The 14,574-nt window shown below is 37.4% G+C and overlaps 1 protein-coding gene across 3 annotated transcripts in view; it reads left to right on the top strand.

Annotated features, from left to right (window-relative positions):
• hook3 (hook microtubule-tethering protein 3) overlaps positions 1 to 14,574 on the top strand; it is a 97,735-nt gene that overhangs the window by 80,079 nt on the left and 3,082 nt on the right. For 2 of the 3 annotated variants that reach the window (XM_059965280.1, XM_059965282.1), the window contains 5 exons: positions 4,735 to 4,817; positions 5,126 to 5,226; positions 6,029 to 6,133; positions 7,568 to 7,639; positions 8,328 to 8,464. In XM_059965280.1, the coding sequence (XP_059821263.1) occupies positions 4,735 to 4,817; positions 5,126 to 5,226; positions 6,029 to 6,133; positions 7,568 to 7,639; positions 8,328 to 8,464 (498 nt within the window). Of the gene's footprint in view, positions 1 to 4,734; positions 4,818 to 5,125; positions 5,227 to 6,028; positions 6,134 to 7,567; positions 7,640 to 8,327; positions 8,472 to 14,574 lie in introns of all 3 variants that reach the window. The other variant, XM_059965281.1, reaches the window with a different exon arrangement.

Genomic DNA, 14,574 nt, shown 5'->3' with positions numbered 1-14,574 from the left:
AATGGTCATTTTAAAGTGATGTGCATAGAAATATCTTCTCCCAGAGCTCTATGAATCTCTGGAACACCATTTAAAGTGGCAATAGGTAAGTATTTGAAAGACTAAAAAATTTAGCATTATGAGAAACAGACACATAAGAGGAGCTCAGGCCAAGTCAATCAGTGGATGGAGGAAGGAAGAAGGAAAAGAAGAAGGAAGGAAGAAGAATGAAGGGAAATGATGGATTGGGAAGGGAGAAGGAACGTGGGAGGAAAGTAGGAAAGGGAAGTGGGTGAAGGAAGGGGTAAGAGGAGGTGAAATAAAAAGAGAATATCAAAAGTTTTATTATATAAAGAGTAAAAGAGAGACAAGTGGATATTGGACTGCTGGAAAATGACACTGGAGAGTTAGTAATGGGGAATAAACAAATGGCAGAAGAAGTGAATGAGTTTTTGCATCAGTCTTCACTTTGGAAGGCTGAAGCAACATGCCAGAAATTTGAATGTCAAGGGGCAGAAATGAGCGTAGTTGTTATTACTAAGGAGAACATGCATTGGAAGATAAAAGGTCTGAAGATGGGTAAGTCTTGGATCAGCATGTGGAATTATGATGCTAGCCATTAGTGAGACTTGGTTGCAGGAGAGGAAGGACTGGCAGCTCAGTGTTCTGGGGTTCTGTTGTTTTAGATGATAAACTGGGAGGGATGAAAGGGGAGGGTTGGCAGTACTAATCAGGAAAAATGTCACGGCAGTGCTTAGTGAGGACAGACTTGAGAGTTCATTTAGTGAGGCTTTATGGGTAGACTGAGCAATTAGACAGGTATGACCAGGTTAATGGGATTATATTATAGACCACCCAACAGTTTGTAGGATTTAGAGAAGCAAATATATAGAGAGAGATCACAGACTGTTGCAAGAAACACAAGGTTGTAGTAGGTGATTTTAACTTGCCACACGTTGACTGGGACTTTTGTGTCGTAAAAGGGCTGGATGGGAATGATTTTGTCTACTGTGATCAGGAAAATTTCCTTAATCACTTCATAGAAATCCCAACTTGAGAGAGTGTGATATTAGATCTCGTGTTAGGAAATGAAACAGGGCAGGTAGGTGACATAAGTTTGTTTAGGGGAACACTTTACATCTAGTGATCATAATGCCATTTATTTCAAAGTAATAATGGAAAAGGATAGGTTTGGTTCTCTGGTTGAGATTCTAAATTAGAGACAGGCTGATTTTGATAGTATCAGAAAGGATCTGGCAAATGTAGATTAGGATAGGTTGTTTTCTGGCAAAGGTGAACTTGGTAAGTAGGAGGGCTTCAGAAGTGAAGTTTTGAGAGTACAGATAAAAGGCAAAATAAAATAAAATAAAAGGCAACGATAACAAGTTTATGGAACCTTGGTTTTTGAGAGATATTGAAGCTCTGGTTCAGAAAAAGATGGAGGTGCACAACAGATAGAGGCAGATAGGTACTTGAGTGTAAGAAATGCAAGAGAGTGCTTCAAGAAATCAGGAGGGCTAAAAGACTACACTATATTGCTCCAGCAGACAAGCTGAAAGAGAACCTAAGGACTTCTACAGATGTATTGAGCAAAAAGGTAGCAAGGGGTAAAGCTGGTCCCTCTGGAAGATCAGAATGGTAATCTATGCATGGAGCTGTAAGTGATGTGGAGATCTTAAATGGATTTTTTTGCATTTGTAGTTACTCAGGAGATGGAAGCAGAGTCTATAGAAGTGAGGCAAAACATCAGTGAGATCATGGACACTATATATACAGAGAAGGAGATGTTTGGTCTCTTGAGACAAATTAAGGTGGATAAACTGCCAGGGTCTGACCAGGTGGACCCTGTGGGAGGCTAGTGCAGAAATTGTAGGGGCCTGAGCAGAGATATCTAGAACACCCTTGACCATGGATGATATGCCAGATGACTGGAGGATAGCTAATGTTCCATTGTTTAAGAAAGGCTCTAAGAATAATTTAGTTACAAGACAGTCGTGTCTAACTAATCTAACAGAATTGTTTGAGGAAGTTACCAGGAAAGTTGATGAGGCAAGGCAGTGGCTGTTGTCTACATGGCCTTGAAGGCTCAGTTGCTTAGTATTCAAGATGAGGTAGTAAATTGGATTAGACATTGGCATCACAGGAGAAGCCAGAGAATGGTAGTAGATGGTTGCCTCTCTGACTGGAGGCTTGTGACTAGTGGTGTGCTGCAGTGATTGGTGCTGGGCCCATTGTTGTTTGGTATCTATATCAATGATCTGGATGGTAATGCAGTAGACTGTACCAGCAAGTTTGTGGATTGCACCAACATTGGAGATGTAATCCAGCAGGATCTGAAACAGCTGGAAAAATGAGCTGAAATATAGCAGATGAAATTTAATGCAGACAAGTTTGAGCTGTTGCATTTTGGTGGGTGGGTCAAGCAGGGTAAGTCTTGCATGATGAGCAGTAGGGTACTGAGGAGTGTGGTAGAGTAGAAGGATCTGGAAATACAGTTCCATAATTCCTTGAAAGTGGCATCATAGGTAGATAGGGTCGTAAAGAAAGCTTTTTCATATTGGCCTTAATAAATCAATGTATTGAGTACAAGAGTTGGGATGTTTTGTTGAAATTGTATAAGATTGTTGGGGGCAAATTTAGAGTATTGTATGCAGTTTTGGTCACTTACCTACAGGAAAGATATCAATAAAATTGGAAGTTTGAATAGTTAGGTTATTCCCTAGAACATAGAAGATTGAGGGGAGATTTGATAGCAATATACAAAATTATGAGGGGTGTCGATAGGGTAAATGCAAGCAGGCTTTTTCCACTGAGGTCGCATGAGACTACAACTAGAGGCCATGAGTTAAAGGTGAAATGTTTAAGGGGAACGTCTTCACTCAACAGGTGGTGAGAGTGTAGAATGAGCTGCCGGTGCCAATGGTGGATATGGGTTTGATTTCACCATTTAAGGGAAATTTGGATATGTACATGGCTAAGAAGGGTATGGAGGGCTATGGTCCAGTGCAGGTTGATGAGACTAGGTTGATTAATGGTTTGGCACAGACTAGATGGGCCAAAGGGCCTATTTCTTTGCTGCAGTGCTCTATAGCTATGTCCTCCAGTGCAGATAGCTGCATATGCTTGTTCCATCTGCTCCTGTGGAGTAGTAGAGTGTCGTGCAGCAGATATCGGTAATGATTGGTATTGAGCAGCAGATTTGGGCTGAAATGGAACTGAGGCGGCTAAAAGTCAGGCTGTCCTGTGCGTACTTGGTATGCCTGGAAGGCACTTCTACAAGCCCAGGTCATTCCTGCAGAAGAGTGTTAGAACAAAGCAAGTGAGCAATGTAAAGAATCGGTTGCAGCAAATGTGTTTAAGGATGATTTGGATCCTCATGCTTTTGTCATTCCAAGGTTTTTCATGAGTCAAGAATGAGGCTTAAAATTTGTTTCTTACAGTTGTTTTCTTAAGCGCCTCAAGAACAAAAGAAACAGGAGGAAAAGAAAGAGCAAAGAGACCGATAAAATGTGGTCTGGTCTTCTTATACCAGACCACTGAGAGCGCACATTCTATTGAAAATTCTATTTCTTAAATTAACCTGTAGGATGGCCCTTAATTAAGTAACTTAATAGCTGCTACTGAAACTAAGAAGTTTCCTTAAAAAAATGCAGAGGCAACTGCAACCACTAGAGAACCTACTGAACAATTACATGTATATAGATAATTATATAAAAATACAAACAAAGTTAAACAAAGGAAAATAACAATTATACAATACAATCCAACAGATGCAGTCTAAACTGCTGAGTTCCTCCAGTGTTTTGTGTGTTTTGTCTTTTGAGATGTAAGGAAAGTCCATTCTTTCAGGATGTTGTGTGTATTAGAAAGTATTAGCATTAAGGAGAGAATGGGCAAACTTCGATTGATTTCTCTGTTAAATGACACTTGGAGCATTGTGTATGATTTTTGGACACGATTAAGGAATGTTGTGGAAGCTTTGGAAAGGGTACAGATGAGATCCACCAGGATGTTGCCGGGATTCAAAAGTAGTAGTGATGAGGAGAGATTGGACAAATATGTTTTTTTTTTAAATGTTGGAGGCTGAGGGGTGACCTGTTAGAAGTGTATAAAATTATGAGAGGCATGGAAAGAGTAGTCACTATCTTTTTATAAGTGTGGAACTATCAAATACTAGAAGGCACAGGCTTAAGGTGAGAGGGCAAAAGTTTAAAGGAGATTTGAGGAAAGTTTTACTTTACACAGAGAGTGGTGGGTGTCTGAAATGTGCTGCTGGGGAAATGGTGGAAGCAGATGCAGATGCAGATGCATTGAACAGACAAATGAAGAGGCAAAGAATGGAGAGATTTAGGCTATGTACAGATAGATGTTCAGTTTAAGTTGGCATCATGGTTAGCACAGATGTTGTGGACATAAGGGCTATTCCTATGCTGTAAAATTCTGTATGTCATATAGACTTGGGAAGACTGTGACAAGGAAGAAGAATTTTTTTTATAACATTGACCAAATCACATTGATGGCTATTGGTAACACATCTGCACTTTCACAAAGTTGCTTAATTTCATTAAAGGCATTTTTCATTTGTGCAATATCTGTTTTCTGGTATTTTACAATCCCCTAGATTTTTTCAGTTTCTAACAAATGGTCATAATCTTTTTGTGGAGTTTATTGTAAGAAACTAAAAATTTAGTAATTTTTTCAATACTTTGGTGGTATAATGTCTTTGGTGTTGAACTCATGTATTGGATGTTTCAGGGAGAAGCTTCATGAAGCGCATACAGAGCTTCAGAAGAAACGAGCATACATTGATGACTTGGAACCAAAATACAACAACAGCTGTAAGTTTTAAATATATATATGCATACAGTAAATAAATATAGTCCTTTAAAAATAATCAGTCTGACATTATTAAAGCAGTATTTATTGTTATATTTATAATAATTAAACATTTTGTTACAAAACCTATCCATCATATATGATCTAATCTTAAATTTGACTGTACTCTTTCAGCACTGGAGGCTTAGATATGATTTTCCTCTTACTATACACAACGACAAGTAATTTACTTTTGAAAATTCCTATAATTTTGCTGTGACTTAAAAACTCAATTTATTCAGCTGATCAGTTGTATACCTACCTTGTATAGCTCAAAAGATTGAAGAACTTCAGGAAGCCTTAAGAAAGAAGGATGAAGATATGAAGCAAATGGAGGACAGATATAAGAAGTATCTAGAAAAAGCAAAGAGTGTGAGTTAAATATTTCTAAGTTCCCTGAAGATATTATACAATCCTGAAAATTACTGTTAATATAAAAGGGTTACTAATACTGTTTTGGTTGTTCTTTAATGATTTGTTTTGCACAGGGGAATAAGATAAAGTTACTGAGTTGTGTATGGCTGAGATTCGGTTATGTTGAAGCTGTAGATATAGTTTCTCCTTGATCTTAAAATCAAACCTTAAGTTATCACTGACTCACCTAAGCCATTTGCCAATTGGCATATAAAAATGACATTGAGTGACAGGAGGATTAAAAGACTTTGAGTTAGAACAGTGTATTGTGTGGAGGGAAAATCTTGAAAATTAACAATGTCATTGGGATAAATGGGGGGAAAACAGACTGGCAAGTGAAACATATGAGGTTTCTGGTAATAAATGTATATCATACAGTGGAGCTAGAAAGTTTGTGAACCCTGTAGAATTTCCCTATTTCTGAATAAATATAAACCTAAAATGTGATCAGAACTACACACGTCCTAAAACTAGACAAAGAGAACCCAATTAAATAAATGAACAAAAATCATTATATTTGTTCATTTATTTATTGAGAAAAATGATCCAATATTACATGTATTTGTTGGAAAAAGTATGTGAACCAATATACCCTACTGTATATTAACTTGCATAGTCATGAGAATACCCTGTGCTTATGCTCCCTCAGTTAGCCTCTCTATGTTTGATTAAGATGCCTCTATGTATTATTCCTGTTGTTTTCTTCAAAATTAGCCACCAAGTAATAACTGTTTGAACATAATTGTTCTACTTGTTTTAGGTTATCAGAACTTTGGACCCTAAGCAGAATCAAGGAGCAGCCCCAGAAGTTCAGTCTCTGAAAAATCAACTGCAAGAAAAGGAACGAATGTTGCATTCTTTATCGGTATGATACTTTTCTTTAAGTTAACTGAGCAGTAAACGTATTTCTGTTTTCTTATCTACATTTTATTCTGACTTAATCTATTCCCAGAATTTCGATAATTGCATTCATTCTTACATTGTGAATTCATTACTCTGCAATCTGTTGAACAACAACAGTCCCATTTGGCTTGTGCTTGATACCTAATTAGCTAATAACATTCTGACCTGGTACAGGCACAAGCTTCATCTTAACCTAATGAAGGATAAAATACTTACCACCATTGGAGTAAACATTGTGGTGTCTAAGGTCAATAGTGAATCAGACACCATGGAAGATAATGGTATTCAAATATCTAATACTGCTCCTTAAATACCACTTTACAATATGTCTCTTTGGACTTACAGACTGCAAATGCTGCAATCACATATCTCTTAAATTTACTCCTCCCTTTAGCCTGTCTACTGGCAATTAACCATGAACGACAACGTGACTTGACAGGGATGAAGAATGAGAAGAGGGTGGGAATGTGACATACCATTACTCAATTGAGTATTTCACAGAATCACAAATACCACAGCCGAGAAGTCCATTTAACCTTTTGATTCCATGCAGGCTAAATGCAAGAGCAATCCAGGTGATCTGAAACTCTTATTCCCCTGCTCTGTTAGAAAATCATATTTGAATCTTACTCTTATTTCCCTCCAAAGATTCTAACCAATTGCTCCATAAAAATGCTTTTCTTCATTACTCTTCTGGTGCTTTTGCCAGATATCTTCATTCTTTAACTTCTGTTTCCTAGCCATTCTGGCAATGGAATATTTCCTCATATCCACTCTATTTAAGCACTTCTTCATTTTAAATATGTTCATCAGATCCCTGTTAACCTTTTTTGTTTCCAAGAAAACAACAACTTTTCCAACCTATCCATTTAACTTTAATTTTTTTTCTCTCATCAGCAGTGATATAGGCAGTGCATGTAATGTGGAGATTATTTTTGGAGTGTGATATTGAATAATAACAGCTTGTATTGGTTTATTATTTTGTACAAAACATTACACAGTTCATTGAGCTAGATTAAGTGTAATGAATAAAGTGTAAAAGCTACCGAATAAGTACAGTTGTTATCTTCTTTGCAGAATAACATCTACGTTCTTCTATCTACATCAAGATCTACATAGATCTACATCTACTTCAAGAACAATTTGATAAATATGTAAATAAAGAGCTCTATCTTTCTTTCCTTTCATCAAATGTACTCCTAATTTTGTGTTGTTAGAAAAACAATGTTTTCAATGATCTAGCAGGTTGTGTACGGAATTCTTTCACTCCAGCAACCTTATTTACCTTTGTATTTGACTTATCAGTGCTTATTTCAAGTATTTTACCATTTGGAATTAGATGAATTAGTCTATTGAGCTAAAATCTTTATTTTTTCCCAAAACATTTTGCTTTTAGAAAGAATATGAGAAGACAAAGATTCAGAGAGATCATGAAGAGAAGCTAATTGTTAGTGCATGGTATAACATGGTAAGAATATGAAAAAATGGATAAATTGTTGATAGTGAACAATGGGAAAAGAAATGGGTTAACATCATACAAGGTGTCTAGAGAGATAAAGTGGGAGCATATAAGTAGAAACACAGAGAAAGCTGCAGCCTTGTGCCCCTTGAAAATTCATTTCATTGTTCACATCTTCAAATATTCATCTTAATTTTTCCTTAAATTTCATCACACCTACCTTAACAGAACATTTGATTTTACACTCCCATGCTCCTTTCAAGATTCTATCTATTGTTCTGCAGTTACAAGCATGTAAGAATTACATTTAACTATTCCCTTAAAAAGCACTTAAATAATATCCCTTATGGGTCATCCCTTTTCCAAAGAAATAAAACAAAAAAATAGATCTATTACCCACTATAATGATTTTTATTTCTGTTCTTTTTCGAGTGCACCAGCCATTATGCTACAATCTAACCCTGCCAGCATCTTTAATAGAAAATGCCGGAAACATTCTACAAATCAATCAGTGTCTTCAGAAAGAGAATGAATTGACTTTTCAGGTCAAAATCTCTTCATCAGAACTTAAGACTATTCAGTGACTCTGCTCATTCTGTACAGTTTGTAATATAAAATGTTAACTTCCTGAACTGCTAACTATTTCCATCGTTTTCTTTTATTTTTAATTTACAATTTATTTTGTTTCTGATATTAGGGTATGGCACTTCACAAAAAAGCAGCAGAAGAGAGACTTGCCAGCACTGGTTCAGGACAATCCTTCCTAGCTAGACAGAGACAGGCAACAAGCACACGACGACCATACCCTGGACATGTTCAGCCAGCTACAGCAAGGTAGAAGGTACAAGCAGTGGCATCAGCACAAATCATACAGCATATAATTGAACTGATTACCTTCTGCTACTTGTAAACTTACTCTTGTTCATTTTGTGCTTTCAAATTTTTGTGCTAATATTTGTAGTGAATTTATTGTTTATTTAACCCATGTATGAGATTTTATGCCGTAGTTGTAATATAAAATAATCAGTGGATTAAATTTGTTGGTCCACATTCCCACAAAATAATTTATTCAGCAATGGTGATTGAGAATACTTTTCTGTTTGGCTTCATTTCCACATTTTTATCCTGTAGGTTAAATTTTCATCCCTTTTTATTTAAAATATTTACTAAAAAGAGACTGTTAACCTCATTGTTCTGTAAGGTAGGAACTCAAAATTAGAATGGTCAAGACAGGGAATACATGATTTGTGATGCAGTCATACATGGCCTCTTGTTAATAGCTTGACCTTTTCTCATTCTTCCAGCTTTGTCAGATTTATGCTGTGGGAAGCACATTATGCAAAATTAAAATGAACAATACATTTTAAAATAATTAAATGCAATAACTAGCTTCAACTTATCTAATTAGCAGCTTGTCTGTTCCAGCTCTAGCTCCATGTCTTCCCTACACAAAAGGTTTAATAATACTTGACCTAGCTTCTTGAGGCATGTTAACAGCTCAGAATGCTTACAGTTCATCAGTAAATTGATGTTATCATCAGTATGGTTCAGATGATCTGGAATAGGAAATCGTTACTGTGTGATACAACCCATCTAATAATCCTTCCCACAGTAAAAGGAACAATTGTTTCTTATTATTTGCTGACATTGCATTGCTGACTATCCATCAAGTGCTCCATTTTTCAACAGTGATGACTTTTGTAGTGATATGAACTAAATAGATTTAAAGTACCAGTGAAACAAATTGCTCTTTTTAAAATTAATAATGTTGAAGTACAGATGATCAATTATTTGCTTCCTGTTGTCTCATGATCCAGTTATCCTTTTGGGAAGGCTATAGTTTTTGATATTTTAGTTTGTTCAGTATCAACTATGATTTTATTCTGTATTTAAATTTTGAATCTATGACAGTGTCATGTGTGCTGGGAAGGATAGAAGGGTAAAATTGCTCCAAAAGGCTCCACCTGCAGGATTAACAATTAGGATGCATCTATTGCAAGATAATTATACAATTAACCATAGATCATTCAAGCAATATAAGCTACTTTATTGAAAAAAGTAATTGAAACCTGCTCATGATAAACTGAGTGTGAAAATGATGAACTTGGAATTAAAATCTGAACATGTGTTTATTGTGCTCTGCAGCAGCATATTGTCCTTGCTTTAGGTCAGAAATCTTGAGACCACTGCAGCACTTCAGAATAAACCATTAAGCTCCCTAAGATTTTTCTGCTATTCAGTCAGATCATCTCTATCTACTTATATTCGAGTACCTGTCTGACCCTTGGGTAGAACCTATCAGTCATTGTTGAGTTTTTCAGTTGACCTAGCCTGAAGCATGCTTTTGAAGTCACTTTGCTAAACAATTTGTAGTTATTTTCTGAAAAAGTCTAAACAATTAATAATATATCCTTTTTCATTTTAATTTGTCCATGAGTAACATTTACTTTGCATTTTCTATATCGAGAAAAGATCATTGGAGCCATCAACTCCGCTCTCTAGAACACTGCAGCTCTGATAGAAACAAGCTAACAATTTTGCTTTTTTACCATACCTTTTAAATATTATCATGGGTCCTATTTTAAAATAATAATTCTATCATTTCTATTCATTTGCTGCCTTCATGTTTTCTATGAACAACTCTTCAAAGCATGTTCTCCTTATACTATGACTCTGGCAGTAGAATTATTTCAGAGAGGCTTGAAGGGATAATCACTTACTCTTATTTACTATGTATTATTATGTTCTCTTTTTAAGTGGCAGTGTGAACTAACCTTTCAGGTTTTCTTTTTTGCTTTGACCTCTACCTCTTCCAACTCACCTTTCCACTTGCCTTATAGATACATAGAAAACCTACAGCATGATATAGGCCCTTCAGCCCACAATGCTGTGCCGAACATGTACTTACTTTAGAAATTACCTAGGATTACCCATAGGCCTCTATTTTTCCAAGCTCCATGTACCTATCCAGGAGTCTCTTAAGACCCTATTGTATCCACCTCCACCATAGTCGCCAGCAGCCCATTCCACACACTCACCACTCTCTGCATAAAAAAACTTACTCCTGACATCCCCTCTGTACCTACTCCCAACACTTTAAAACTGTGCCCTCTCATGTTAGCCATTTCAGCCCTGGGAAAAACCATCTGACTATCCACATGATCAATGCCTCTCATCATCTTATACACCTCTATCAGGTCACCTCTCATCCTCTGCTGCTCCAAGGAGAAAAGGCCAAATTCACTCAACCTATTCTCATAAGGCATCCTCCACAATTCAGGCAACATCTTTGTAAATCTCCTCTGCACCCTTTCTATTGTTTCCACATCCTTCCTGTAGTGAGGTGACCAGAACTGAGCACAGTACTCCAAGTGGGGTCTGACCAGAGTTCTATACAGCTGCAACATTACCTCTCGGCTCTTGAACTCAATCCCAAGGTTGGTGAAGGGCAACGCACCGTATGCCTTCTTAACCACAGGGTCAACCTGTGCAGCAGGTTTGGGTGTCCAATGGACATGGACTCCAAGATCCCTCTGATCTTCCATACTGCCAAGAGTCTTAGCATTAATACTATATTCTGTCATCATATCTGACCTACCAAAATGAACCACCTCACACTTAACTGGGTTGAGCTTCATCTGCCACTTCTCGCCCAGTTTTGTATCATCTCGCTGTTACCTCCGACAGCCCTCCATACTATCCACAACATGATAATCTACAACATCCACAACAAACCTTGTGATGGTTTTGCTTTTAGAACATAAAACTGTTTTTGTTCACAATTGGATTATTACTTTTGATCTTCCTGACATGAGCACATCTGTGCTTGAGTTGTGTTGAGTTGCTGGCTCTTAATTTAAGGACAGAATATTTTAGAAGATCTCAGTCAAAGCACATATGTAGGGAAAGAGTTGATTTATCAGTCAATAATTGTTCATTAGGGCAAGACTTCAAATTTTCAGCATCACTGGTGATCTGTACTTGATTTGTAAATTGTCATTCCACCAGTGCTTTGTATACCTTTACAACTTCCACAATCATTTTCAATGTTTAGTCTGTGCAATGAAGTGACATACATTGTTACTCTTGGATACTTTTTCCAAAACATTTTGCTAATTAATTTGCAGCCAGTTAATACTATTACACTACCTTTTTGCGGTAAGTTCATTTGCAAATTTTGAGCTTTGTTTCCATCACTATAACTACTTACTAGTGTCATCAAAATCTTTGTTATGTTTAAAGTGGGTTTTGTTGAGCACCTTTTTGCTATGTCATAAGCAACAGTTAACTCAGTGGGTCAGCCATATGCACATTTATTTTGCTTGCTGCAAGGGAAGACCATCACTGCACAAGAGCCAGTGATAGCTTTGGAAAAAAACAGACAGCACACTCACTTCTTTATACCCAAGTGTTAGCTACTGCACACCAGTTGAAAGCCAGGGTGTTTTCCGTTCACTTGCTTAATCAGTGTACTGGACATTCTTATAGTAATGCATCGACTTTCTGCAGTTTGTCATATAATCAAGGTCCATCGGCATAATGTTGCACAAACACCATTAGGACAGTACTGTACAGATACAATACAGGTTCCGTTTTGTTACAGACAAAAATGCCATTTGGTTACTGTAAGTACATTTCCATGTTCACTTTTTGTCATTTCTTGACCACACTACACTTCACCAAATACTGTAATTGAAATATCCACATATATGCATAAAAAGTAATGATGCAGTTTCAAAGCCTTCCTAAAATTCCCTTTTCATCCGTCCACTTCAACAAGTACCCATTCTTTTCATTAATATTCTCTCCTTTATCCTATTATTTCACACAAGAATTGTAAAGGAATAACAGCCATTATAATAATACCAATAGTTACATCATAATGTAGAATATTTGACCATCATCCACCTCCTAGAATGTAATTGTGATTTTGATCCCCTCCTTTCTTAATCTCTTTGGTAGCTTCTTGGATATGGTTTGCCAAGTTTAGTTGCACAAGTGCCCCCTTTTCCTGATAGAATAAAATCCAAAGCCATTCTGTTCTGTAATGCTACTGCACAAAGAGCCATCAGTTCTGCTGACACCTTGGTTAATGCTTGTTTGGTTTGATCAAAGGCATATGCAGTTTCATTCGCTATTTTTTCCAAGGTCGATGCCATATTAATCAATTCCTGAGACAATCTCACAGTGTCAAACCTCAAAAAGGCAATTATCCAGAATTTCTCTATCTCTTTTATGTGCCTTGGTTTTGCATGTGGGACACTATGTGGGCAAAATAACAGCAGCCCTTCCAGGGCCACAGCTCTCCACTACCCCTCGTACCTGGGGAACATGCCTGGCAGCCAGGGGTAGGTCCAATAACCACATACTCAATAAGTAGCATTCAGTGAGGACTGAGATATGTACATGTACCTTCACTGCTCCTCTGATAGAGGCCCTTGCCCTTCTAGTTGCAGTGACATGTTACATGATCATTACCCTCCGTTCCAGAAACAACCACTTGAATCTCTCTCTCTCTCAATCATTGAGAAGCCATTGGTGTATAGAATCAAATCTTTTGCTGAGTAATAACCAACAGGATGCTGTCGGTCTCCATGTTCTTGAAATAAGACTGCTGTTGTGTTTCTCATTGACGTACAGGGTGAATTGTCCAACTGTATCACGGATCTAGGTGCAGTACACAATGTCACTTTTAAAGTTTAAAACCCTTTCAGTTGTTCTTCATTAAGAAGCACTACTTGTTCTTCAGTAGTTGTTCAGCAGTTGAGCAATAGTCAATTGATCTGTCACTAGCTTGCCAATATATAAGCAATAGTTTCATATGCCATAGCTGTCAATCTTTTTGTTTAATCACTGTCATTCTCACAGTAAGTAGGGGCAGTCCATGTTATGTTTATCCTGTAATTATTTGGAGTTCAGATCAGGATCAGAATCAGTCTTAATATCACCGGCATATGTCGTGAAACTTACTAAGTTTATGGTAGCAGTACAATGAAATACATGATAAATATAGAAAAAAAAGAATTACATTAAGTATATATGTCTATTAAATAGTAAGTTAAAATAAGTACTGCAAAACAAACAAAAAGTAGTGAGGGAGTGTTCATGGGTTCAATATCCATTTAGAAATCGGAAGGCAGAGAAGCAGCTGTTCCTTCCTGATGGTAACGATGAGAAGAGGGCATGTCCTGGGGTGGTGGGCATCTGTAATGATGGGACGCTGCCTTCCTGAGGCACCACTCCTTTAAGATGTCTTGGCTACTATGGAGGCTAGTACCCATGATGGAGCTAATTTTAAGATGGTGCACTGTTCCCAGTCTTGTAATTCTCCAGAGTTTGGAAGGAGGTGCTGTACAGGGAGACTGTTCAATGTGAGCTATGATTCCTTGGGCAGAGCTTCAGAAGTAGGTGTATCCCAGGATGGAGCACCAGCAGTAGCATTACTGACAAGATCACCCACTTGAAGTTGCTGCAGCGCTTTTCCAATAATGACCAATACCTATTTATATTCTTCATACAAAGGTAATTCTATAAAATCGATCTATGAATGCACAAATAGTCCATCAGAGGGTGGTGTATGAGATCCTTCCACCTTCACTAGTTTCCCTGCATTTTGTAAAATACATATCATACTTTTTTCACAAACTTGACTTACAGCTTACAATGTTTGATTTATACAATCTATCCCTTCTTCAGCCTCCAGGGAAAGAGGGTATTGTGCCCCGTGGGGCAGTGGAGCATTTGGGTAGATGGTCACTTTATGCAGCTCAGCTGTGAGCACCTTATCCGTTTCACTTAGTTGGAGGGCCCAAAGTTGCAGTGGGACCTGAGAGAGAGTAAAGGTTCCATATCAGCATTGAATAACAATCATCCTACAGCTTCCAGTTCAAAGATTGCCTCTGCTCCTAATGTACTAGGGAGTGATAAAAGAAAGCCCTTACCAC

This window comes from Hypanus sabinus, chromosome 3 (genome assembly GCF_030144855.1).
Source record: "Hypanus sabinus isolate sHypSab1 chromosome 3, sHypSab1.hap1, whole genome shotgun sequence".
NCBI classification, from domain to species: domain Eukaryota; kingdom Metazoa; phylum Chordata; class Chondrichthyes; order Myliobatiformes; family Dasyatidae; genus Hypanus; species Hypanus sabinus.
This window is presented reverse-complemented; position numbering and strand designations above follow the sequence as displayed.